This window comes from Capra hircus, chromosome 14 (genome assembly GCF_001704415.2).
Source record: "Capra hircus breed San Clemente chromosome 14, ASM170441v1, whole genome shotgun sequence".
Taxonomy (NCBI): Eukaryota; Metazoa; Chordata; class Mammalia; order Artiodactyla; family Bovidae; genus Capra; species Capra hircus.
In genome coordinates this window covers 27,417,960-27,442,309 of record NC_030821.1, presented here as the reverse complement: position 1 = coordinate 27,442,309, position 24,350 = coordinate 27,417,960, and the positions used below count along the sequence as shown (strand labels likewise).

Here is a 24,350-nt window from a genome sequence, read left to right as displayed (position 1 = left end):
ATTGCTAGAATTTTGTTGAGGATTTTTGCATCTATGTTCATCAGTGATATTGGCCTGTAGTTTTCTTTTTTTGTGGCATCTTTGTCAGGTTTTGGTATTAGGGTGATGGTAGCCTCATGGAATGAGTTTGGAAGTTTACCTTCCTCTGCAATTTTCTGGAAGAGTTTGATACTCAGACTTTTTAAAATAAATATATACTATGAGCTAAGGTTTGTTGAATCCTTGAATGTAGAACTGCATATAATGGATCAACTGCTGCGTTTTACTTGGGTTTTCTACTGCATGGGGTCAGCACCCCCAACCACCAACCACCCATGTGTTCAAGGGTCAACCATAGTAACTTTCTATTATTCCATCTTACTTTCATTAACCAGAATGCTTCTGTAAGAAAGAACTTTCCAATATCAGTGAGTGATTTAAGTTATTCTAAAATACAGATTGTCCAGTAACAGCTTTTACAATCAGGATTTTTTGGTTTCCTTTTAATTGTCAAATTTCAATTAAAAAAATTGGTTCCTTGGTCACTTCCAGTGATTTCAGTGGGTTGGGATTTTGGGGGTGTTGAAATGGCCTTTCTTTTTTTTTTTTTTTTTTTTTTTGGTTTATTTTGTAAGATTATGAACTTATAGATTTTAAAAATGTATCCAATGATTATCAGTCATTTGCATGTATTATTATTTCTGATGCTCAAATTATTCCATCTTTGGCCAATGGGACCCCTTTGTTTTGGTTCCTACTAGTCTTAACAGCTTCTTTCTGTCTAACCTAACAAATTCCAGGGAAAATTTTTCAGTAACAGCGTAAAGAAACTGTAGTGTATGTTGAAAGTTTAAAAAAACAGAAAACAAGCAAGCAAGTAAATAATATGGATACAAAAATCAGTAAGAACTATACCAAATAGTTAAATATTTCCTGTTGGCAGTACAATTCTAAGAAACTATTATCTTTTTATTTTTTACTTCTTTGTACTTTTCTGTACTCTAGATGTTCTGCATTAAAGAGTATTACTTTTATAATTTAAAAACCCAACAGAACATTTTCTTTAACTTAACAAGTTTCTTTAGTACATTTAAAATAATATACAAATTATTTTAAAAGGTGCTTTTACACACTTTCTTTGGAATTGTAAGTAGAGTAGTTGTACAATTTTTAGCTGTATCCCATATTCTCAAAGAGCTTATAATATAAAGAGAGAAGAAAATAGATTAAAAAATCATTTTTTAACAACCTTCAAGCTCCAAAACTACATTAGATATTTGTTTCTCCCCTCTGTCTTTATCGACCTTAAATTTTTTTCCCTTAAAATCAATTTGGAAACGAGTTAGTAGTATATTTCTTACAGCACTTGAGGTGGGCCACAACTTCTGGAGGTTCCTAGATCTGTAAATGTTTTTCTATTGTCCTTAATCCTGTGGGTTGACATATTCAAACAAAATAAACAGGAACAAATCAATGAAAGGACTTATTCCTCAGTATAAACAAAAGTGAATATTCATTGGAAGGACTGATGCTGAACCTGAAGTTTCAATACTTTGGCCATCTGAAGTGAAGAACCAACTCATTGGAAAAGACCCTGATGCTGGGAAAGATTGAAGACAAAAAGAGAAGGGGATGGCAGGGGTTGAGATAGTTGGACAACATCACCAACTCAATGGAGATGAATCTGAGCAATCTCCAGGAGATAGCAGAGGACCAGGGAGCCTGGTGTGCTGCAGTTCATGGGGTCACAAAGAGTTGGATACAACTTAGGGATACAACCAAAGCAGCAAAAATAAGTGAAAGGGGGCATGTAAATTAGTCTCCTTCACTGCAAATGGTAATCATTTGGCCTTGATGAGGGTCACTTTACCCTGAGATCCACCAGGGGCCATCCTGGACTCATGTAAGTGGAATTTTAAATTGTTGACCCTGGAAGGAAATCATCTCAAATGGATCACGCTGTAAAACATGGAAAGTGCTCCTATTTCATGTATATTCTTAAAATGAAATTATACTTACCATGAATAATACCATGAGAAAGAAACGTAAAAGCTCAACTGTGTAAGAGCTAGTGTGGGTATGTGTTTAAGCGTGTTTTAAGAGAAAAACCCCTTTTCAGTAGAAGTGACAATCTCCTCCACTCTCTTTCTAAAGCCTTGGAGCTAAGTTTTCCTTAGAAGCACGTTGAAATGTTCTCACTTTTCCCAGACATTCTGGAAATTTAAAACAACACACACTTTTCTGGGTAAATCATTCAGGATTTCTGCCATTTCCTACCCAGAAACAGTTTCTTTGTGGTATCCTCTTAGAAATTTCTTTCACTGATAATTCCTTTATACTAACATAAGTAATGAGAGCTGTAATTCTACAAGACAGATTTAGCAGTCAAAATAGCAGCAGGGAACAGAAGGCATGAAGTATTTCACTGAAGCAGGTCTAATAAATAAATCTATCATGTGCTGTATCTACATGGAGTTTGGCACGTAGCGAGATTAGACTTGAACAACCAAAGAACATCAGCTTGACTGTTGTTAGAATCTTGGAATAAATGTGAACTAAGACTATTTTACATAGAATTTTGGAAAGGAATATTATCTTCATCTGGACTGGTGGTCTGCTTCCAGCTATGATCATGAAGTTAAACAGGAAGAGAGGAAGAGGAGGGATTGGGAAAGGGAGGAAAGAAAGGGCCCTAAACAAGACCTGTTGGAAAAAAGAACCACTTCTTCAGTGCTGTGCAGAGGAAAACACCTCAGGTGCCACAGTTAACCAGTCGACCCTCTGGTACTGAATTTCTGTTGTTTTTGCTCAGGTCTTAGTTTGCATAACTTAAAGTGTAGTCTCTGCAGTAGGAAAATTCATGGCCCCACCCTTTCAAAACGAGATTCCTTTGTCAGTGTTGGTTCTGTTAGACAGGCAAATACCCCAAGCTTCTCTCATAACTCAGTTTTTCTGGGGTATGGATATGCCTTAACAGGCTTATCAGTTTACAAGAACTGTGCACTAGGAGTGATACTTACCAACTCCCTTTACTTGCTTATAAGCTCCATCAGTATGGGGGCTGGGTACATTCCTGTGGCTGATTCAGTGCCAAGACTCGATATATATTTAACTAATGAAAGACGATGTCTCATATTCCCATCATTTCCCCCTCAAAATGAAGTGTAATGCCAGACAGTTAAGAGATGATAAATGAATACTAGTTTACTAGGTGGTGATTCAAATGCTGTATGAGGTACCTGAAGTTAAAGATTTATTTAAGTATTCATCTTCTCAATCCCTGCCCTGGAGATAACGGCTGTATATTTTGATGACAGGTGAGACATACATGCCAGGTGAAAAATTGCTACTGCCTTCCGTAAACTGCTACGGTTCTGAATAATTTTGGCCCCCAATTTTCAATCAGACCAGTAGCCCTTGCAATGACTAGTACTGAAAACGTGGCGTGCACGCATTCCTTCTTGTTTAACTCTGGCTCAATGGTAGTAGAGCCAAACAAAGCACGTTTGTTTTCTACCTATTTAAATTACAGTTTTGACAGTGTTTCTCAGTACTGGAAATTGTTTAATTTTGTCCCTTGGAGTCAGAGTTCTCAAGAAAAATTGCTTTCGAGGGTAGATTATCTGAAGCATGACTTTTTGTTAATTTGGGCCATCTCTCTTTCAAAAGGAGTTACTTATGGAACTGACTCATAAGGAAATACTTTTAAAGACAACAGGTAATTTTGGATGATTAGACTTCATTCGTTTGGGTTTATCTGCTTTGGGATAGGAATCAGGAACCAGGCTCTCTTGAGGCCATGGGCAGACTTGTTAAGCCTTGAAAAAGTACTGGAATCTGTCTTTGCACCTTAAGAAAGGAGCTCAGATTTCTTTGGATTAAAGCATGGGACGGGCAAAAGTAAGAAGCCAGGGACAATAGTGAAATAGCTGAGCTGTAGCAGCCAAGAGGATTCTCATCGCTTTGTGATTCAGAGCCACAGTTTCTTCAGTTCAAGAAGAACATAGCACATTGAACAGAGCAGCAAAGACAGAAGGTATGATCTGTGCACTGAAAACCATTTACTTCCAGAAATGGACCACTGAGATCTGATACAGACTATTATGTCCAAAAGTCTGAAAGGATGCATCATTTTACTAATGCCAAGTTCACGTTGTTCTAGAAGCTGGGATATTTCATAACAAAAATTGAAATAAAGGCCAAAAATGAAGCAATGGCAATTACTTTTTAGATGGATTCTCTAGTCATCTTAATTCAGGCAACCAGTATATTTTATTCAGTCCTAGTTCTGTTTCTGTCTTCATTCAAGCCATGAAGTTTTATGATAGTCTTTGATAGATGGCAAATTATTTTAGTTCCTTTAATATTTGTAAAAGTATAATAGTCCTAAAAGTTATTAGTACCAAATTCATTTAGTAGCATTCATTAGTACTATTCATTTTTTTGCCTACTTAGTCACTAAAATAGCTCTGTTGTCAAAATATTTCCATATAATAAAGAATTTTTCAGCAATGAAAATTTACCACTAATTGATTATTTTGAGTAGACATACTTTTAAGTAGTGCTGATTGGCTTTAAATTCCATACACTTCTCCTCAACACAGTATAAATGAATTAATCAACCATTATAAACATTTAGTAGATATGGAAATACCTTAAAGGAATCAGCAATGTAGCTTTCTTGTTTGCTTAATAAGCATTTACAAGGTCAGTGCATATTATGCATATTAACTTACAGTAATGACTATGGTAGTTAATATATAGCTTGAAAGTTAAGGGAACATTTCTAATTTGAATATTATTTTTATTTTACCCATTTACCCCAGACAGCAAAATATCTGATTGATGTCCTTTTGGTTTGGATAGGTGCATTCGACGATAAAACAGGATCACTGTCTTCTGCTTCCTTGAACTCCTGAAGTCAGCTGTCTTCTCTTTCAAACTCTGGCAAACAACTGATGGGTTCAGTAATTGAAATCTGGGTGTGGTCAATAACATTCAAGCAACTTTTTCCTAATACAGACAACCCTGAAGAATTCATATCAATAATTCTGAGTTGTTCTGACAAATGTTTTATTACTAACCCCATCAGAAATCTGTGGGTGAATATGAACCAGAAGTATACTACCTAAAGCCTTAAAACAGACAGGCATAATTTAGGTTTGGACAACAGGAATGGTACAGAAATATTTGTGATCCAAAAGTCTTACAGGGTTTTGCCTTAGAATCTGTTCTTTGATCGTTGATATTTCCTTTGTTAATGTGATTGGCCAGAATATGGCAAATAAAAGGCAAGTCATCCACAGGAGTTAGCCTGCACCTCCTGAGCAGAGTATGTGCGTGTGAGCGTGCGTGGGCACGGCTCACTGCCTGGCTCCCCTGCACCATCATTGATTTCCTCCTCCTCATTAAACACTCGTCGATTCCTGTCTTCCAGATGACACAGGCTGCCCTAGTAGCCAGTCAGTATCGCCTGTGAAGACGCCCTCGGATGCTGGGAACAGCCCCATTGGCTTTTGCCCTGGAAGTGATGAAGACTTTACCAGAAAGAAATGCACAATTGGAATGGTTGGTGAGGGAAGCCTCCAATCAGTGCGACACAAGAAGGAACCGAAGTCAGGCCTTGTAAAGCCAGGTAAGTGACCTTGCTCTTCATGTTCTTATCAGAGCAATACGACTGGAGTGATTTCAAGTGAAATTTGACGTGAAGCCCCTGGATATCAGGATGAGGAACACTAATGCAGTACCTAGTACCCAGAAATCTCTCTCTCTCTTTTTTTAAGAAAGAGGTAGAGCAGAGAGTGGAATGTTTTCTATACTAGTTGTTAATTGAGAATGCATAGTGACATATGGGTCTATTATAAAGACATGTTAAAAAGGGAGGAAATTTGAAGAAATGTTAACTGAATGGTCTAACAGACATTTAAACTATATAATTAAGTCTAGCATAAATTATACTAAGAAATTACTCGGTAGCATCTAAAGTACGCACAGATTGAGAAAAGAACAGGTTATCTTGAGGCAGATCTGTAAGGCTGGGAGTGCTTTCTAACCCAGCTATTTTATTTGCTTTTTTAAGACTGAAATGTGAGTATGCTGCTATATGTGTGTATATGTATATATATAGAATATTCAATAATGACAAAATAGTAAAAGCTTTGAGATGAAATGGAGATCATTATTACAGTGAATAAGATGCCATGAACATCAGAACAGTTCTCAGAATTTGCAATATAACAATAAGTATTTTACATCTCAAAAATATATACAGTGTATGAGCAGTTTTAGTGAAACTAAAGCTGTAACTTGAAAGTAAAAGGACCTGAATATTGGCATTGAGAGACAACCCCTGTGTTGCCTTATTTTCTTCAATATCACCAGTTGTGCTATACATATTAATGAGCCTGAAAAGACAGATTAATGGCTTGCATGAGTTCCATTCCTTACATTTGTCTTCTGATTTTTGCTTGGTGATGACATTATTGTGCAAAGAGCTGTGGGTGGCTTTATTTCAATGGAGCCAAAGCTTGGTCCTTGTCTGCTTCCATTGGAAGGTCCAACATCCACTTCCATCTCTCTCCGCTTTTGTTCTTTGTGAATAATTGATATGCAGAGCATATCTTAATGAATTATTCTTCGTCTTGCTTTTGGTCAATCAGGGAAAATGTCGTTCAGTCTGAGAGCAAAATTTAAACTGTGTGAGGAAGAAATCCTTTATTTCCTATTGGTTCCTGGTAAATGTCAGTCAAGATGAATTTGTTGTCTTTTGCTTTGGTATAATATGAAAATAAAGAAAATGATACACAGTGGAGAAGACAGCATAGGAGAAAGATGGATATTATAAAAGAGGTGTTGGGTACCCCTTTTTATGCTTTTTATGCTCTTTTATATACTTAAGACAGAGACAGTGTGTTCAAGAATGTCATGTGATTATTGCATTGTTGTTATTGAGTCGCTAAGTTGTGTCCGAATGTAATTATAGTCAAGAAATAAACCATTACCTTGTGTATTCAGAAACTAGAATGTCCTTCCTCTCTTCCCCAGCTCAGCTCTCCTTTTAAAAAATTAAGATATAATTCACATACTATAAAATTCACCCCTTTAAAGTGTACATTTCCATGGTATTTAGTATATTCAAAAGATTGTACAGACATCACCACTGTCCAATTTCAGGGCATTTTTATATCCCTCCAAAGAAGCCCCATACCCATGAGACATCACTGTCCACTCTTCCTTTCTCCCAGCCCCTGGCAACCACTTACATGCCCTTTGTCTGATCTGCCTGTTCTGGACATCACGTATAATGGCATCGTATAATCTATGGCCTTTTGTGTTTGGCTTCTTTTGCTTAGCATGATGTTTTCAAGTCCATGCACTAGCCCGTCGTTCTTTTTATGGCTCAGTAATATTCTATTGTATGAATATACCACTTTTTAAAGTAGACTTTTGGTGAGCAATTTCGGGTGTACAGAAAAATTGAGCACCCAGTACAGGGTTCTCATATCCCCTACCAAATCTCATATCTCATAGCACTACCTCCAGCTTCTTCTGTTTTTAACATCTTGGCTTAGTGTGGTGTCACACCACACTTTGCTTATCTGATCACAGTTGATGGACATTTGGGTTGCTTCCGCTTTTGACCTATTGTGAATAATGGTGCCATGAACAGTCACATACAAGTTTTCGTACAGACTTTCAGTTCTCTTGGGTGTATACCTAAGACTGAAATGTCTAAGTCATATGGTAACTCTACGTTTAACCCTTTGAGGAACTGCCAAACTTTTTTCCCTAATGGCTGTACCACTTTACATACCACCAGCAAGGTCTAAGGGTTTCAGTTTCTCAACATCCTTATCAGCAGTTGTTATTGTCTATCCTTTTGGTTATACTTACTCTAGTGACTGTGAAGCAGTATTTCATTGTGCTTTTGATTTCCATTTCCCTGATGGCTAAAGATGACGAGCGCCTTTTCATGTGCATATTGGCTGTTCTTGTATCTTCCTTGGAGAAATGTTTTCAATTTTCTTTTAGCCAGTTGGGAGCAGTCACCAATAGATTCTGCTTCTACGGCATACAGGATGTGAGTTTAAGAGCAGAAGCCCTGTCATCCTCTTTTTGTATTCCTAGCACACAGGGTCCGGTGTGTATCGAGGGCACAGTCGACATTGGTTGACCTCAACAGCAAAGGTAGGCTATGGCATTGAGAATGTAAAATGCTGCAGGAAAGAGTGTCGGCTTCAGGGGTTGCAAAGAAAAAATAGATTTTTATTGTGAAGATATTGTAGGATTTGAATGCAACCTGAAACTATTTCATTTCTGTTATTCACCACCCACCACCTCCCCCAACAGAGAAGGCAATGGCACCTCACTCCAGTACTCTTGCCTGGAAAATCCCATGAATGGAGGAGCCTGGTGGGCTGCAGTCCATGGGGTCGCTATGAGTCGGACACGACTGAGCGACTTCACTTTCACTTTTCCCTTTCATGCATTGGAGAAGGAAATGGCAACCCACGCCAGTGTTCTTGCCTGGAGAATCCCAGGGACAGTGGAGCCTGGTGGGCTGCCGTCTCTGGGGTCGCACAGAGTCGGACACGACTGAAATGACTTAGCAGCAGCAGCAGCAGCACCTCCCCCGATCCCCACCTCATCCTCAAAACATTTTACAGTGGGGACTATACAAATAAACAGTGAAACAAGACACGAGTGTGGTGCAGCAAACAAACTAAGTTAAATGGCCGTTAAGATTATCCCTGGCCTTCCCTGGTGGCTCAGATGGTAAAGAATCTGCCTGTAATGTGGGAGACCTGGGTTCGATCCCTGGGTTGGGAAGATCCCCTGGTGGAGGGCACGGTAACCCACTCCATTATTCTTGCCTGGAGAGTCCCAAGGACAGAGGAGCCTGGCAGACTACAATGCACGGGGTCACAAAGAGTCGGACACGACTGAGTGACTGACACTTTCACTTTCACTTCAAGATTGCCCGTGCCCTTCCTTGTCTCAGTAATCATCACCTGCTCAGTCACTCAGTCGTGTCTGACTCTTTGTGACCATATGCACTGCAGTCCTCCAGGCTTCTCCGGCTATGGGATTCTCCAAGCAAGAATGCTGGAGTGGGCTGCCATATCCTCCAGGGGATCTTCCCGATCGAGGGGTAGAACCCGTGTCTCCTGTACTGCAGGCGGATTCTTCCCCGCTAAGGCCCAGGGGAAGCCTTGTTTCAATAATCATCATAAGAATAATCATATCTTAATGTAAGGTTAAAAACCTTATGTGTATGCGCAGAATTCACCCTGAGCAAGTCTTGGTTCCTATAGAAGATACTTGTTGAAGATCAGCTACTTGTCTTGCTGAGGATGTTTAAGTAGAAAGTACAGACAAAAAGACTAAAAAGGAGCAGAGACGGAGGGAGGAAAAGAAGGAAGGAGGAAAGAAAGGAAACACGAGTTGTTCTTCATGCTGTTTTGATAATAATGGATCCTTTGAGAATCCTGAAGGCCATGGACCCATATTCCAGAAAAATATGCGCAAAATATCACATACTATTTTCTGAGGTTTTATGGGCCCCCTTTATTAGGATTTTTAACTCCTAGTTAATAACCCTTGCCCAGAGGCAGAGCCTGAAATAGCACCTTTGTCAACTGCTTCTGATTTAATCACCTAAGCAGTGCTGACCTCACGATCTTTTGATTTATTTGCATTTGGTCAAGGTCACAAGGGTCCCTAAAGTGTATTTTTTAGTTGCCTGAGATTCTTCATGTCATCACTAAAAGGCGTAGCTTGAGCTTTTGAATGGATCCCTATCTGTAGGGACCCACTGGTCCACAGTGGTGGTGGTGGTTTAGTCGCTAAGTCATGTCCGACTCTTGCGACCCCATGGACTGTAGCCTGCCAGGCTCCTCTGTCCATGGGATACTTCAGGCAAGAATACTGGAATGGGTTGCCATTTCCTTCCTCAGTCTGTACAGTAAGCTCTTTGTATTTAAAACAGTCTGCACCGGGACCTATAGCTTTCTGAACTTTCAGCAGAATAAACCTGTCAGTCTCACAACTAAGAAGAGAGAAAATTCTGGACACAAGGGCCTTGGGTTACTCCAAACTTTATAAAATGCAGAGAATGTGTCTTTAAACCACAAGATGATACCGCTCGCCGGTTATTAAAATGTTCCACCTCCTCTGCAGCCCCAGGTGACTATCTCCCCTCAGCCTAAACTCATCTTCCACTCTTGATGTACGCTCTACTTTTTTAAAATAACTCATTAGAACCAATACCAGTTTATTAAAATAGCAAGCAATTAGTGTCTCTTACACAGATGCTCCAGGGCCCTTTAACATTAACCTGGGCCCATTTAATTTTAGGTCTGTTGTTCTAGATTCTGGAAACTGCTGTTCACCTTGGAAGGGAGTTATTGAAATGCCCCTTTGGTCGTTCAGATAAAGAACTAATAATTTTGTATGTGTGTGTGTGTGCTCAGTCACTCAGTCATGTCCAACTCTTTGCAACTCCATGGACTGTAGCCCACCAAGCTCCTCTGTCCATAGTGATTCTCCAGGCAAGAATACTGGAGTGGGTTGCCATTCCCTCCTCCAGGGATCATCCCAACCCAGGGACTGAACCCGCATGTCCTGCATTGACAGGCAGATTCTTTACCACGGAGCCAGTTGGGAAGCTCCATAGTAATGTTGGCTGGGTACCTAATGCAGAAGGAGAGGGCAACTGTGTCATAGGATGCCAGGAAGGGCTTAGAAAGGCAAGCTGAGCACGCCCGCACTCCCCAGCAGGGCACCGTGGCACTCACAGCATGGAAGCCTTGCCTTCTTCCAGGCAGGGCTCGTGCTGGAACTTCTCGGAGGCAGTGCACCTTCTCTCATTTTGGTTTCTATCACTTAATGCCTATTCAGATTTAATTAAAAATTGCCACCAAAGAATGAAAGAAAACAACCCTGTAGTCAGTTGGATAATGGCTTTGCCTTTTTCATGTTTTCATGAGTCAACTCAGCAGACGTTCAAGACTGTGTCTCTAGAGCCTAATACAATGTCTGTCATGACACAGGTGTGCAGTAAATCCTTCAATGAGAATGAAATGATGTTTAGTGTGGGAGGAGTGTGGGAAAGATAGGCAGAGATGACCTCAGCATCATCCTTGCTCTTGGGAACCTTATCATTCAAGACAGAAAACTGTACGATAAAGCTGGGCTATAGTACAGATTAAAAGGAAGGCAATGGAGGCATGCTGATAGGGACCTTTTCATAATAATTCATTTTTATTGGAATATAGTTGATTTACAATGTTGTGCTATCTTCTGCTATACAGCAGAGTGAATTAGTTGCACATATACATGCTGTGGTATGCCAAGTTGCTTCAATCGTGTCCGACTCTGCAACCCTATGGACTATTCGCCACCCCCTGCCCCACTGGCTTCTCTGTCCATGGGATTCTCCAGGCAGGAATACTGGAGTGGGTTGCCATGCCCTCCTCCAGGGGATCTCCCTGACCCAGGGGTCGAACCTGCGTCTCTTATGTCTCCTGCATTGGCAGGCAGGTTCTTTACCACTGGTGCCACCTGGGAAGCCCATACATATACAGATATTCTCTCTTTTTAGATTCTTTTCCCATATAGGTCATTACAGTGTACTGAGTAAAGTTCCCTGTGCTGTAGAGTAGGTAGGTCCTGTTTATTCATCTATTTTATGTGTATTAATAGTAGTGTATGGGTTTCCCAGGTGGCGTTAGTGGTAAGGAATCTGCCTGCCAATGCAGGAGACATAAGAGACGTGGGTTCCATCCCTGGGTCTGGAAGATCGCCTGGAGTAGGAAATGGCAATCAGCTCCGGTATTCTTGCCTGGAGAATCCTATGGACAGAGGAGCCTGGCAGGCTACAGTCCATAGGGTCACAAAGAGTAGGACCTGACTGAAGCAGCTTAGCACACAGCATGTAATAGTAGTGTATATATGCCAATCCCATCACCTTTTGAGAGATCTACATTGTTAGCATTCCTTCTCTCAGATGCTTATCCTGATTTTAGTCCACAGTCAGTTTTCCTGATGAGATTGTTGTCACCCAGAAAGGAAAGTTTTAATTGGATTTCTGCGCTAGAACATTAAATGATTTTCCTGGGCCGCCTTTAATACTTGATTGTCTACCTGGGGAGCATCTTAACCCAAAGGAGAAAAAGAACCAGTATCAGTGTTCTACAAATGCAAGTCCTAAATCCTTCCTACCCAAGGCTTGTGGGAGAGCTAGGGAAACAACTACACAATTTGAACAAATAATTAGAAAAAGTGAAAGGGAGGGGAAAAAAACACCTGCCGATTAAGGAGGTAGATCAAGAGCAAACGGTTAGGGTCACTATAATTGAAAAGAAATCCACATTTAGAAACCGAAATGTTACAATCTACCTTGGAAAGATGTCACCGCCACCATCAGCATTCAGACTAAGTTAGTATTCCCCTGTCATCAGACACCACCCAGGCTACTGAAATCAGAAACCTGGCCAGATGAACTGTGATAACCTCACCACAGTAACAGAGGATGGGTGACTTTAAAAAGATGATTTCCCACTTTCAGAGGCATTTGCTAGAAAACTCAGAAGGCACCAACTGGATTAGTGATTAATCAACACTGGTTTAAGGAGACAGAGGCTCTTTCGCACACAGGCAATGGCCCGCAGGTGTTCCCGTGCTTATCAGGGGCATCGTCCCTTTCACTTCAAAGTTAGTCCTGTCAAATAAAAGGGACAATGTACAGGGTGGGGTGCAAGCGGGGCATGTGTTCTTACAATAACTTGACTACAAAGAGGAGACTCAAGAACTTAGCTCACAGTTCTCCACAGATTACCCAGCTTGTGGTTTCTTGGGGGGGAAAAGTGTGAATGGATGGGTGGGGTGGGGCTGCGGGGATACCTTACTAACCACCAGACTCAGGAGTCCAGTATACCAGGCTCACAGTTTCATACCACCTCTTTAACTGTGCACTCTTCAGCCACTTGTTATCTTCCAGAAACTTTGTGTTTGGCATCTTTAGAATGGGTTATTGTGTCCATTAAACAGATTAAAGAATGTAAAATGCCCAGCGTTCCATCTGGCACAAAACAATTCCTTAGTAAATGTTAATAACAGTCATTCATTGCTCTTAAAATAGTTATCAGAGATTCCTTGCACTTTGTTTACAGGAAAATCCTTGAAACTATCACACAGAACTTATGTTTATTAAAACAAAATTCTAGCATGTCATGTTCTCCCAGTTCACATAAAACAGGAGGAGTGTTTGCTATTGGAGGACACTGGAGAGAGCATGAGTTGACTGACAGATGATGGTTTGACAATGAGGAAAGAGAAAATATGAAAGGGAAAATATGAAAAAAGCAAACAAAAGACCACTAGCACAATGGCCTATTAACTGTTTGTAGCACTTGTGTGTTAGTGTGTGTGTGTGTGTGTGTGTGTGTGCTCAGTTGTATCTGACTCTTTGTGACCCCATGGGCTGTTGCCTGCCAGGCTCCTCTGTCTGTGGGATTTCCCAGGCAAGAATACTGAAGTGAGTTGCCATTCCCTACTCCAGGGAATCTTCCTGACCCCGCATCTCTTGCATCTCCTGCATTGGCAGGCACATGCTTTATCCCTAGCACTACATGAGAGGCTTCTTATAGCACTTAAGGCAATAGTTAATGTTCTAGAAACAGGCTGAGTCATTGTGATGGTGCAGTTGGCAGAAAGTGATGTGTATGAAGGCAGGAAAATTCCTGAAGCATTTTGGAAATATTTTCACAGAATGGAAAAATTAAAATTTTAATGCTAAAAGAGATTTGGGTTATATGAAAACATTCTGCATTCTCTGTCAGGCAGTGCTTTTCTAATAGCTTATAGTTTCAATCAAAGTTCTTTCAGCAGCAAAGCCCAATCTCAAATAAAGTCTTTAGTCCGTTTCAGATGCTAAACATATCTGAAAGACTGTATTAGATGTAATCATGGGCTTGCATGACTCTGAATTTTGATTAAAAATTGTTGTAGCTCATATTTATTGAGCCTTGACTGTCCCAGGCAAAATTCCAAGGACTTTACTCATTTAATCCTAGTATCAGTGTGAGAAGGGGGTATCATTGTCCCCTCTTTTACAGATGGAGAAACTGGCAGAGAGAAGCTCATTCATGCAAGGTCACAGTCTGTAAATGGATTCTAAACAGTGTAGTTTTGCTTTTGACTCTTAACTACCACACTGGTTGTAAGGTCCATCTTCAAAGGAAAAATTTTAATTGTAACAGGGAAGTATGACAATTGAGAAAGATGTGTTGATATAAGATAGGGATTAAAAAAAAATATCTGTGGAGCCCTATAGATTATCTGATACAGTCCATATACTTATTATGCTGGCTGCTGCTAACCAAATCGATGAACCTCAATGTAACTTCAATGAAATACAGAAAATTGAACACAGGAGGCTATTTGGATGCAGATCAGGAAAATAAACCATGAAGATGTCAACATCAAAGAATGTTAAGGTCTTCAGAGTTTTCCACTCGATCAAATCTACTTCTTTCTCTACCTTGTCACAGTGTTTTATGTGCCGCCCTGTCTGTCATTAATAGTTTCATAAACAATGATCAGTAGGTTTTGTCAACTTAAGCAGGAGCTTTTGCACTGACACTGAAGTGGATCTCTGAAACTTCCACTCTGAGAGAAAAAATGTCCCCACAGGAATCAGCACAGAATGTTTTATGATGAGCTGCTGTATAGGCTGCCTCTTCTCCCCAGCAGAGACCAGAAAGCTGAAAGCGATGAGGAGCCCTGGGTGTTTATCTTTATGGCAGGGTCACTTACATATTTACTCTCATGCCTCTCTCCCATCTGTGCCTCTGACGGTGCACCCAATCAATGTGATGGGGCCAAATGGTCTGCTAATGGTTTTCCCATAAGAATAGTGAGTTATAATCCTCTTCTTCTCAGAGGTGACTGCTGTCCATATCCCAGGTCTACTGGGATTTATTGCACCTACAGTGTTATAGCTACCGATTTGAGGGCTCGCCAGATGCTTCCTAAGTGCTCTAATGTGCTGAGAACAAAGCGTTAGTGGTATCTCACACATAGCAGATATCCCAACAGACCACACACCCACCATTAAAGATGTTTATCAACTACCAGCCCAAGAGAAATAAACCTGAAAATTTCTTTTACACACAAACCTATAAACGAAGAATTATAAATCATGCAGATATATGCTTTAGATTGGGCTTCCCCCCCAAGCCCCAGCCAACTAAGAAGAGTTTATTGAGGAGACTGCATAATTAATGGGCTTAATTAAGGAAACCCAGCCAGTATGGGGCTTCCCAAGTGGAGCTAGTGGTAAAGAACCCACCTTCCAATGCAGGAGACATAAGAGACATGGGTTCAATCCCTGGGTTGGTAAGATCCCCTGGAGAAGGGCATGACAACCCACTCCAGTATTCTTGCCTGGAGAATCCCAGGGACAGGGGAGCCTGGAGGGTTATAGTCCATAGGGTTGCAAAGAGTCAGACACAACTGAAGCAACTTAGCACATAGCACAACCAGTATGGGGATGGCAACAGCTTGGAGCCCTTTCCCGTCGTGAAGAGGCCAGAGAAAGGTCAAGGAACCAGAACCCAGAGCCAGGGAATTCCCAGGCTGCATGTGAGGGAACCCTGCACTTTGGTAGCAAAGTGTTGGCCGCTCAGTCGTGTCTGACTCTTTGCAACCCCATGGACTGTAGTCCACGGCAAGCTGCAGTCCACAGGGTCAAAAAGAGTCAGACATGACTGAACTGAGTGACTGGACTGTAGTCTACTAGGCCCCTCTGTCCATGGGATTTTCCAGGCAAGATTACTGGAGTGGGTTGCCATGACCCCTCCAGGGAATCTTCCCAACCCAGGGATCAAACCTGGGTCTCCTGCATTGCGGGCAGATTCTTTACCATCTGAGCCACTAGGGAAACCCAGCAAAACAATGCACCTAACAAGAAAGGAGGTGGAGGGAAAAGTACCCTGACTTCTCTGTCTTCTTTGTCTGTATAATTAGGTGGGTGGCGTTTGGGTGGACTGGGCTACTGATGGAAGTTATGTGTGAACCAAACTTATGTAAGTTCGTTGGGGTAATTCAGTGAGTTACGGTCTTCTCCACCTGAACCTGTGTCTAACAGCAGCCAAGTTTCAGCAGTAGGCAGTGTGGCTGCAGGCCACAGTTAAGTGAGGTGAGCTTCAGGAAACTGGCCGCAGTGGACTTACAATCCAAGCCGTTTTGAATTCAAATCCGTTACATGGACTAGAATGTTTGTGGCTTTGCAGGAAGGTGATTTTTGTGTAGGAGCCTAGAAGACAGCAATCCTCACTCACTTCACCACCTATAAGGGTTCTGCTCAACTTTAGTTTGAATCCTGGCTGTACACTGATTGACCAGCTTTCACTCATTTACTCAGCAAGTATTTACAAAGCATTTATTCTGTGCTGACACCATTGTTCCAGGCTTTCAGGACAGAGGAGGGGGAAAAACAAACAAGATGCCCGTTCTCTTGGAACCTGCCTGATATAGGGAGATGGCTGATACACAAGCAGACAGACAAGATAAGTAAGTTCAGATAGTGACACGTAAAACAAGGTAATGCTATAGCCGGTGATGAGCATTGGGCAGGGAGTGTCTGGGGAGGTGACATTTGAGCTGAGAGCTTAGTCATATTCCTTTGCACTTGCGGAGGGTTTGAGGGGACAGTGAGTGAAGCAGTGAGCTAGGAAGAAGAAAGAGTAATTGCAGGTGAAGTCTGCATCAAGCAATGGGAACCTACTGGCCAGTATTAAGAGAGACATAATTTAATATATGGGTTTCCCAGGTGGCTCAGTGATAAAGAGTCTGCCTGCCAATGCAGGAGTCACAGGAGATGCAGGTTCGACCCCTAGGCCAGGAAAATTCCCTGGACAGAGAAGCCTGGTGGGCTACAGTCCATAGAGCAGAGTCAGACACAACTGAGCATGCTCTCAACGCAGCACAATTTAGTGTGTATGTTCAAGGCCCTTTTGGTTGCTCTGTGGAGCTTGCATTATCAAGAGATGAAACTGGAAACAGGTTAATGAAGGAGGAGGCAGTGAAAACAGAGCCAAGTGCAAGAGACAGTGTATATGAGAGAATACAAGGTCCTGCATTTTCCTAATGAGATTAAAAACATTTTATTTTATTTGCTAACTCGAGTAAACCTTTAGAGATGGATGAAATAGTCAATAGCTGGTAGGTTTTTTAAATTTATTTTTTAGTTAAACACATAAATGTATACTCTGTTATTTATTTAGAAGCAGGGATCTTGTTATTCATCATTAATATAAAAAAGTTATTGCCCTCCTCATCCCTGGAGCTAGTTTTCAACTCGGGTGTCTTTTCCAGTGCAAGTTATCTTCACTTCTGCCCAATTTGTTTGATACAAAGCCATTTTGAATTTATATCTGGAGCTCTCATTGGACATTATTTTCGAGCCTACGAGTACTGTGAGGGTAGCTGTTAAGTTAATGTAAAAAGAGGCTCCCAAATCCAGAGGTTAAAAACTAGACAGAAGCTGATCTTCGTCATAAAACAGTCCCTAGGTGTCTGGGGGACTGAGGCTGGTAGGCAGCGTGTCAGGTCAGCTGTCCTCCAGGAAGAAGGAGGGAGAGAGGGACCAGGGGATCCCAATCATTTTAGGGTCAGGGCACAGAAGTGGCACATGTCATTTCCAATTATATCCCAGGACATCTTAGTCAGCTGGGCATCTTTTATTATGGAAGAAAGAAAGAATGGGAATGGACATTGGAGGACAGCTCGCAGACCATCACAGCACCCATGGAGAGCATGGGGGCAGCTGGTTTTTCTGTTCCCCTGTAGATGCAATGTCAGTATCAGTCAATACCCAGAGCTATTCAGTTACTAAGTCCAGTTAGCAAAAAGTATGCTTTTTTTTTTTCCAATCTCCACAACTTAAACTTTGACTATTGCTATTTAATAGCAGAGGCAGCAGAGCGTGAGATTGTTGGATGGCATCACCGATTCAGTGGACATGAACTTGGGCAGACTCAGGGAGACAGTGAGGGATAGGGGAGACCAGGCGTGCTGCGGTCCATGGGATTGCAAAGAGTCAGACACGACTTAGCGACTGAACAACACTGCTATTTAAACTGATCTTTAAAAAAGGCTGGAAGAGTCATACCAGTCATACCACAGGAATAATTAAAAAATCTGCTTTTGAATTTCTTGGCCCCCTTCATTTTAAACAATCCTGTCAGTCGACCCCTGAAGGCAGCTCAAAACAATACTGATTGAGGTCGATTCAGTCCCATGTGTCTTTTTCAAAAGACACTTTTTGTTCAAAGAAGGTAATTATAGGAGAGATCTCTATAATAAGAGGCTTTGGAAAGACTTTAAAGATTCATGTTGATGTATGGCAAAACCAATACAATATTGTAAAGTAATTAACCTCCAATTAAAATAAATAAATTTATATTAAAAAAATAAAATAAGGAGCTTTCTTTTGTGTGAGGTAACTGTGGGAAGAGAGTGCCTCACCTTATATTTAGGTATTGAATAGGGTGCACCACGTCACTTGCCAAGCAGTGGGAGGCAGGGGAGTTCACCTGCCAGATAATTTCTTTTGTAAATATGAGGAAATGGTTTCTCTTTTGTCATATGGAGGCATAATTAATACTTATCTTTCTCATGTTGCTGAGAGAATCATAAAACATGTTATGTATGTAACCGAGTACAGGCCTACCTTAGAGATTTTGTGGGTCTGGTTCCAGACCACTACAGTCCAGTGAATATTGCAATGAAGTGAGTCACATGAATTTTTTTGGTTTCCTAAAGTATATAAAAGTTATATTTACTCTCTACTGTAGTATATGAAATGTGCAATAGCATTAGGTCTAAAAATATATACATTTAAAAATACTTTATGCTATCATATGCTGATCATCATCTGACAACTCATGGTACCACATACCTTCAATTTTTTGAAAAATGCAGTATCTGCGAAACACAATAGAGCAAAACACAGTAAGGTGAGATATGCCTGTATGTGCATTCAGGAAATACTGCACAATGCTGAGAGGTAAACGTGCATGTCCTATACCTTTGCAAGAACCAGTGTCAGCGTTTGGCAAGTGTTTGTAGTTACCGTGTGTTCCTGTTCTGCAGTGTGTGCTCAGTAATGATCATCACGGTCATTAAATGAGCAAAGTTTACAAATAGCACAACTTTAAGGTATTTGAATGCTCGCTTCCCATCTTGTTTGCATTGGTCCTATTTTATCACAGTTACCTTGTTAGTAAGAATTATTCTAATATAATAAAGGGCTTTTCTGGACGTTTGATAAACATCTTGGCTCTAAGCAAATTCCTGTTTGGAAACACTGTGCTAACAGTTGTCTCAGACAGCCATCAGTTCCATTTTCTCCCTTCAGACCAAGGATTGTCTCCTGGTCCTCCCTCCCGGAGAGAACTGTGAAGTGCCTTGCATATTTAAATAGCTGGAAGTCAGGAAGTACACAGAAAATTTTCCTCGAAGTGTCACGTGCTTACCATTACATGTAAGAATGTGTTGGATTTTGATGTAATTTCTTCCTTGCTCTTTGGGATATAAAGACTCTTAAGTGTTGCTCCATAATTGCCAAAGATTAGCCTTGACTGTCCTGTAGGCCTTTACCTGTTTGACAATCTGATGTTTCCTTAAATGCTTTGTGTCCATTCATGAGGGCGATGGTTTCATTTGAAATGCTGCAGTCACCAGGGAGAAGCTCTTGTGCTCTCTCCTGATTGGCCAGCCTCCCCTCTGCCTCCTGTTGCTATGGTGCCCAGCAGAGTAACTTCCTTGCCCTGTACAAGTAGGAGGCTCGGTCTCCATGGATACCCCACTCTGAGACTGTACTCCACGGAGAGATGAGCTGAGCTGCACATACTGTATTTCTGCACAAGACATACCCCAGCCTGTGGTGGGAGGCTGTTTGCAGAGGCAGTGTTTGCCATGAAAGTCTACGGAGCTTATCTTCTAAGTAAGTCATATTAGTCACAGTAAGTAAATAATTATATTGGATCCCAGAGGATATGTTCTTTGTGTATATGTGTGTGTCAAGTTACTTGTGGTAGGCTAAAAATGTAGTCTGGAAACAAATTTTCAACTCTGTCTCCCTTTCAGATATCCTGAATGCAGAGTCTGAAACTAAACTTTGAAAAATACAAACCTATATTGTTTTAAATACCCCTTGTCATTTGTGAATCTGCCATTTGAGGCAAAGGGGAAAAGATGGACCTGGATGATTACATTTTAGAATGCTCTCCTAACTCTTAGCCTTGCATGCTGCATTTGTAAATGCAGAGCTTGTCCTTACTCAGTGACGTGCTATGGGAATAGATGAGCACAGTCACAATTAATGCTAATTGGCCCTGCACAAAGTGTGCAATGGGGCCTCTGTGTAGGCTGAGACTCTATGTATTTATTATCAAGAGTGATCTTGCTTATGTGCTCATCTCTGCCAGTTCACCATGGAAATTATTCAGAGACCATCTCTCTAACCAGTTTTAATTTATTTTTCTCATATAGTGCTCAGGAAAAATTCAGAAACTCTTCAGGTCCACGGAATTGGGATGGGGAAGAATTTTGTGTTTATTAATGATTTGCTCTAACACTTCCACTTTATTGTACCTTCCAAGAGCATAAGGGTTGGGTTTGCAATGTTGTAAAACACATGAGTCATCTTAGAGCAATTTTCATCTGCTGGGTGAATGATTAATGCCTGCGGTGTTAAAATTAATGAGTGGAAACAAAAGACTATACGTATGGTTACCCCAACTTTAGTTCAGTAATTCTAAAATTACATTAAATTAGATCTTCAGACTGTCCACAATAGGTAGCTGGCATCTAGCAGGTCTAGACAAAAAGCAGAATATACGCTGTACTGGTGTAAGAGTGATTCATTTTTAGTTATATACAACAGTGAGCACAGAGTGTCACACTAGATTGTAAATGTCTCTTATTTTCTGTACTCATGACTAACCGTTCATGCAGAGGAGAACTGGTGTAATGTCATCTCTTCCAGCTGTTAGTCATGGCTCAATTTTAATTGCCCCAAATGGTGAAAAGTTACCACCCTTTGAGGATGTGAATGTCCTGGTGACTCCTCTGGCTCTGATTTTGTCACTGAGGTCAGGCTTTAGGTCACTGTCTTAATATTTTTATAAATATAATTTCCACTCATCAAAGGGACAGCAGACAAATAAAGGTTCATGATACACTCTGTAGTGATCATGGCTTTAAAGACATGGAAACAATGTCGATGATGCTTTCTGCAAAGTTTTTCACCTCATTAGTTGTGGCTCAGCTGGTAAAGAATCTGCCTGCAATGCGAGAGACCTGGGTTTGATCCCTGAGTTGGGAGGATCCCCTGGAGAAGGGAAGGGCTGCCCACTCCAGTATTCTGGCCTGGAGAATTCCGTGGACTGTACAGTCCATGGGGTTGCAAACAGCTGGACACGACTCAGTCAGTTGGACACGACTGAGCCACTTTCACTTTCACTTTTGGTATTATGGGCTCCATTTCAGTGTGTCTGTGACAAATTCTCCCACCCATCTCGGCAAACCAGCAGAGTATGGGAATTTTTTCAGCCTCAAAATACTGGAGTTTGCCCTCTGTTTCCTCATCTGTATCAGTTCAGTTCAGTCGCTCAGTTGTGTCTGACACTTTTCGACCCCATGACCACAGCACACCAGGCCTCCCTGTCCCTCATCTATATAGTAAACTAATAATAATACCTATGACATAAGGCTACTTTGATAATTCAGTGACATCATCAGTAGCACATGACATATACTAAATAGTCACTGCTGTTGTATTATGATTACTGCAAGCGTTGTTATCATCATTTTTACAGTGGCTTGTAGTTAAGGGAGAGTGTATCGACGAGCTTGAACAGTTCTTTGGTTTGATTCCATTCAGCTTATCAAATTTCCTAGCAAATACTAAGAACCTAACCATGTGCTTGGTTCTTGGTTTTCTGATGGGAATTATGACATTCAATGTACTTGAAAATGTAGACAACAAAACAAAACGTGAGATGTGCAGTAGTTTTTTCTTTTCAAATGTGTGGCTTTCTGTTTTTGTCAAATGGCCGTATCTAGATCTACATAATGAAATGTTTACTAATTCATTCTGCTGCCACTAACGGATATCTAAGAGTCCACAGCAGATATGTAAGCTAAAAGGGGCTGGGCTGTAGCTAAGTGTAGTGAATAGTTATACCTTGAATTAAAAATGTGACATTTAAAAACTTAGGTTCAGATTCTAAGCTCACTTCCTTTCCTGAAAAGTTTTCCATTCAGAGTGCAATAAATGACATATTTTGAATGAGAGCCGTTTCATTAAGTTGAGTTTTGGGAGTGATTGGAAAGGAAAGGAAGGGAAATGATTGATTAATCTGTACAAAAATAGGCCCCATGCTGGGGTTTTTCCTTTTGCACTAATCCTCTGTGACATCTGAACCAAAAAAAAGAATAAAACCAACGCCATATGTGCGGAGCCTGCTGGTGCTGATTTTAAAACGCATGAAGAGTTGACCCAGATAATATTTTGCAGTTTTATTTTCATTACAATGTCATTTTCATTTTCCATTTCTTATTTCTGGCATGTTCTCTTCCTTCCATCTGTTTGCCCTGGAAAGAGCGTGGCATGTGGAATAAGGGCTATACCAATTTGCTTGAATGGAAAAAAAGGGGCGGACATTTGTAGAAGGTGATTTAATAAGAGGTCTCTAGAGGTTGGGGACCTGGGACTCGCTATCTGTCCAAGCATAGAACTAAATATATTTTGCTAAACCTAATTTCAGATGCAGTATCAGGTAATGAAGCTAGAATAAGCCTTCTCTTGGAATATTTCAAGGCAAAAATCAAATCCATAGCAACATCCCACTAGCACAGCGACCTTTTATCGATATAACACTGGTCTGTGACCAACATAAGCCCCACTTTCCTTTCCCAATGTCTTTAGTCAGACAGGCACACGTTCCGATGATGCACAATTTGTCAAGCGTTTGTTAGGTGACCGGTGCTGCTGTCATGAGTTGGGGATCACGTCCTTCTGTTGACATCTGAGGAGCATTCTGAGGTCTCAGTTGGCAGTTCTGTTTGCTGAGTCCTTTTTTATCCAAGGGAGTTTACAGCAGTTTCAGAGGGAGGGGTGTTCCCTTGTCCTGTGTGGCAGCAACATTATTCAGGGAAACTGGATCTTCCCGCAGTTTTGGCCTCTTGTGCTCACCCCTGTGGCTGAGATAACGCAGGCTCTGCAAGCCTTTGCCAGGAAGATCTGATTTCTGCCCCAGCGACTGGCGGGCCTGACTGTTATTGAGAGATGGAGGCTGTGCCTGAACCTGATCCTGGGTTCCTATCTGACTTCAGTGCTTTCCCCCCGGTGTTTGCAGAGGAAGCAGAGGATCAGGCTGAGAGGCTTTGGTCCTCCTTAGTGCAGTTCAGTTCAGTTCAGTCGCTCAGTCGTATCCGACTCTTTGTGACCCCATGAATCGCAGTACGCCAGGCCTCCCTGTCCATCACCAACTCCCGAAGTTCACTCAGACTCCCGTCCATTGAGTCAGTGATGCCATCCAGCCATCTCATCCTCTGTCGTCCCCTTCTTCTCCTGCCTCCAATCCCTCCCAGCATCAGAGTCTTTTGCAATGAGTCAACTCTTTGCATGAGGTGGCCAAAGTACTGGAGCTTCAGCTTTAGCATCATTGCTTCCAAAGAAATCCCAGGGCTGATCTCCTTCGTGCAATAGAGAGCAGTAGTTCAGGATCTGTGGGCAGTGCCGTGGTCTCCTATATGGCCGAGCCCGGCTTACCAGGGGTGGTGGGGGGGTTTTGTCTGTGTGGAACTGGGGCCTTCTTGAATCTGGGATGAGATTCTCCAGCTTTGCGTTTCCATCCTTTCTTTTCTCTTCTGTCTCAGTTACCACTTCACAGATGTGAACCCAGTTTGTGCATGTGTGCTAAGCTGCTTCAGTTGTGTCTGACTCTTTGCAGCCCCATGGGCTGTAGCCTGTCAGGCTCCTCTGTCCATGGGATTCTCCAGGCAACCCAGTAATGCTCCTCATTGGTTGTTTCAGAAACTCTTTATTGATGTGGCAGCCAGTGAGCCAGGCACCAGAATACAACAGTAAACCAGGGGCACCACGTACGTGTGTGATGTGATGTGTTTCTGGGAAGAGTGCTGAGTCCCCTGAGTACACCGAGGAGGACCATGGAACCCAGACTTTGGGGTTCTGGGAAGGGTCTCGGGGAAGTAATGCTAGATTGACACTTATAAAGGGTAAAACTAGGTTTTTAAGTGTGAAGACACTCAGGGATCTGAATTTTACATGCCATTGC

The 24,350-nt window shown here is 41.5% G+C and overlaps 1 protein-coding gene across 7 annotated transcripts in view; it reads left to right on the top strand.

The window, feature by feature from the left end:
* Positions 1–24,350, top strand: part of SYBU (syntabulin) — an 89,378-nt gene that overhangs the window by 26,367 nt on the left and 38,661 nt on the right. For 4 of the 7 annotated variants that reach the window (XM_018058358.1, XM_013969267.2, XM_018058355.1 and 1 more), the window contains exons 4-5: positions 5,417–5,614; positions 8,107–8,166. In XM_018058358.1, the coding sequence (XP_017913847.1) occupies positions 5,417–5,614; positions 8,107–8,166 (258 nt within the window). The remainder of the gene's footprint in view (positions 1–5,416; positions 5,615–8,106; positions 8,167–24,350) is intronic. The other 3 variants (XM_018058357.1, XM_018058356.1, XM_018058359.1) reach the window with 1 other exon arrangement.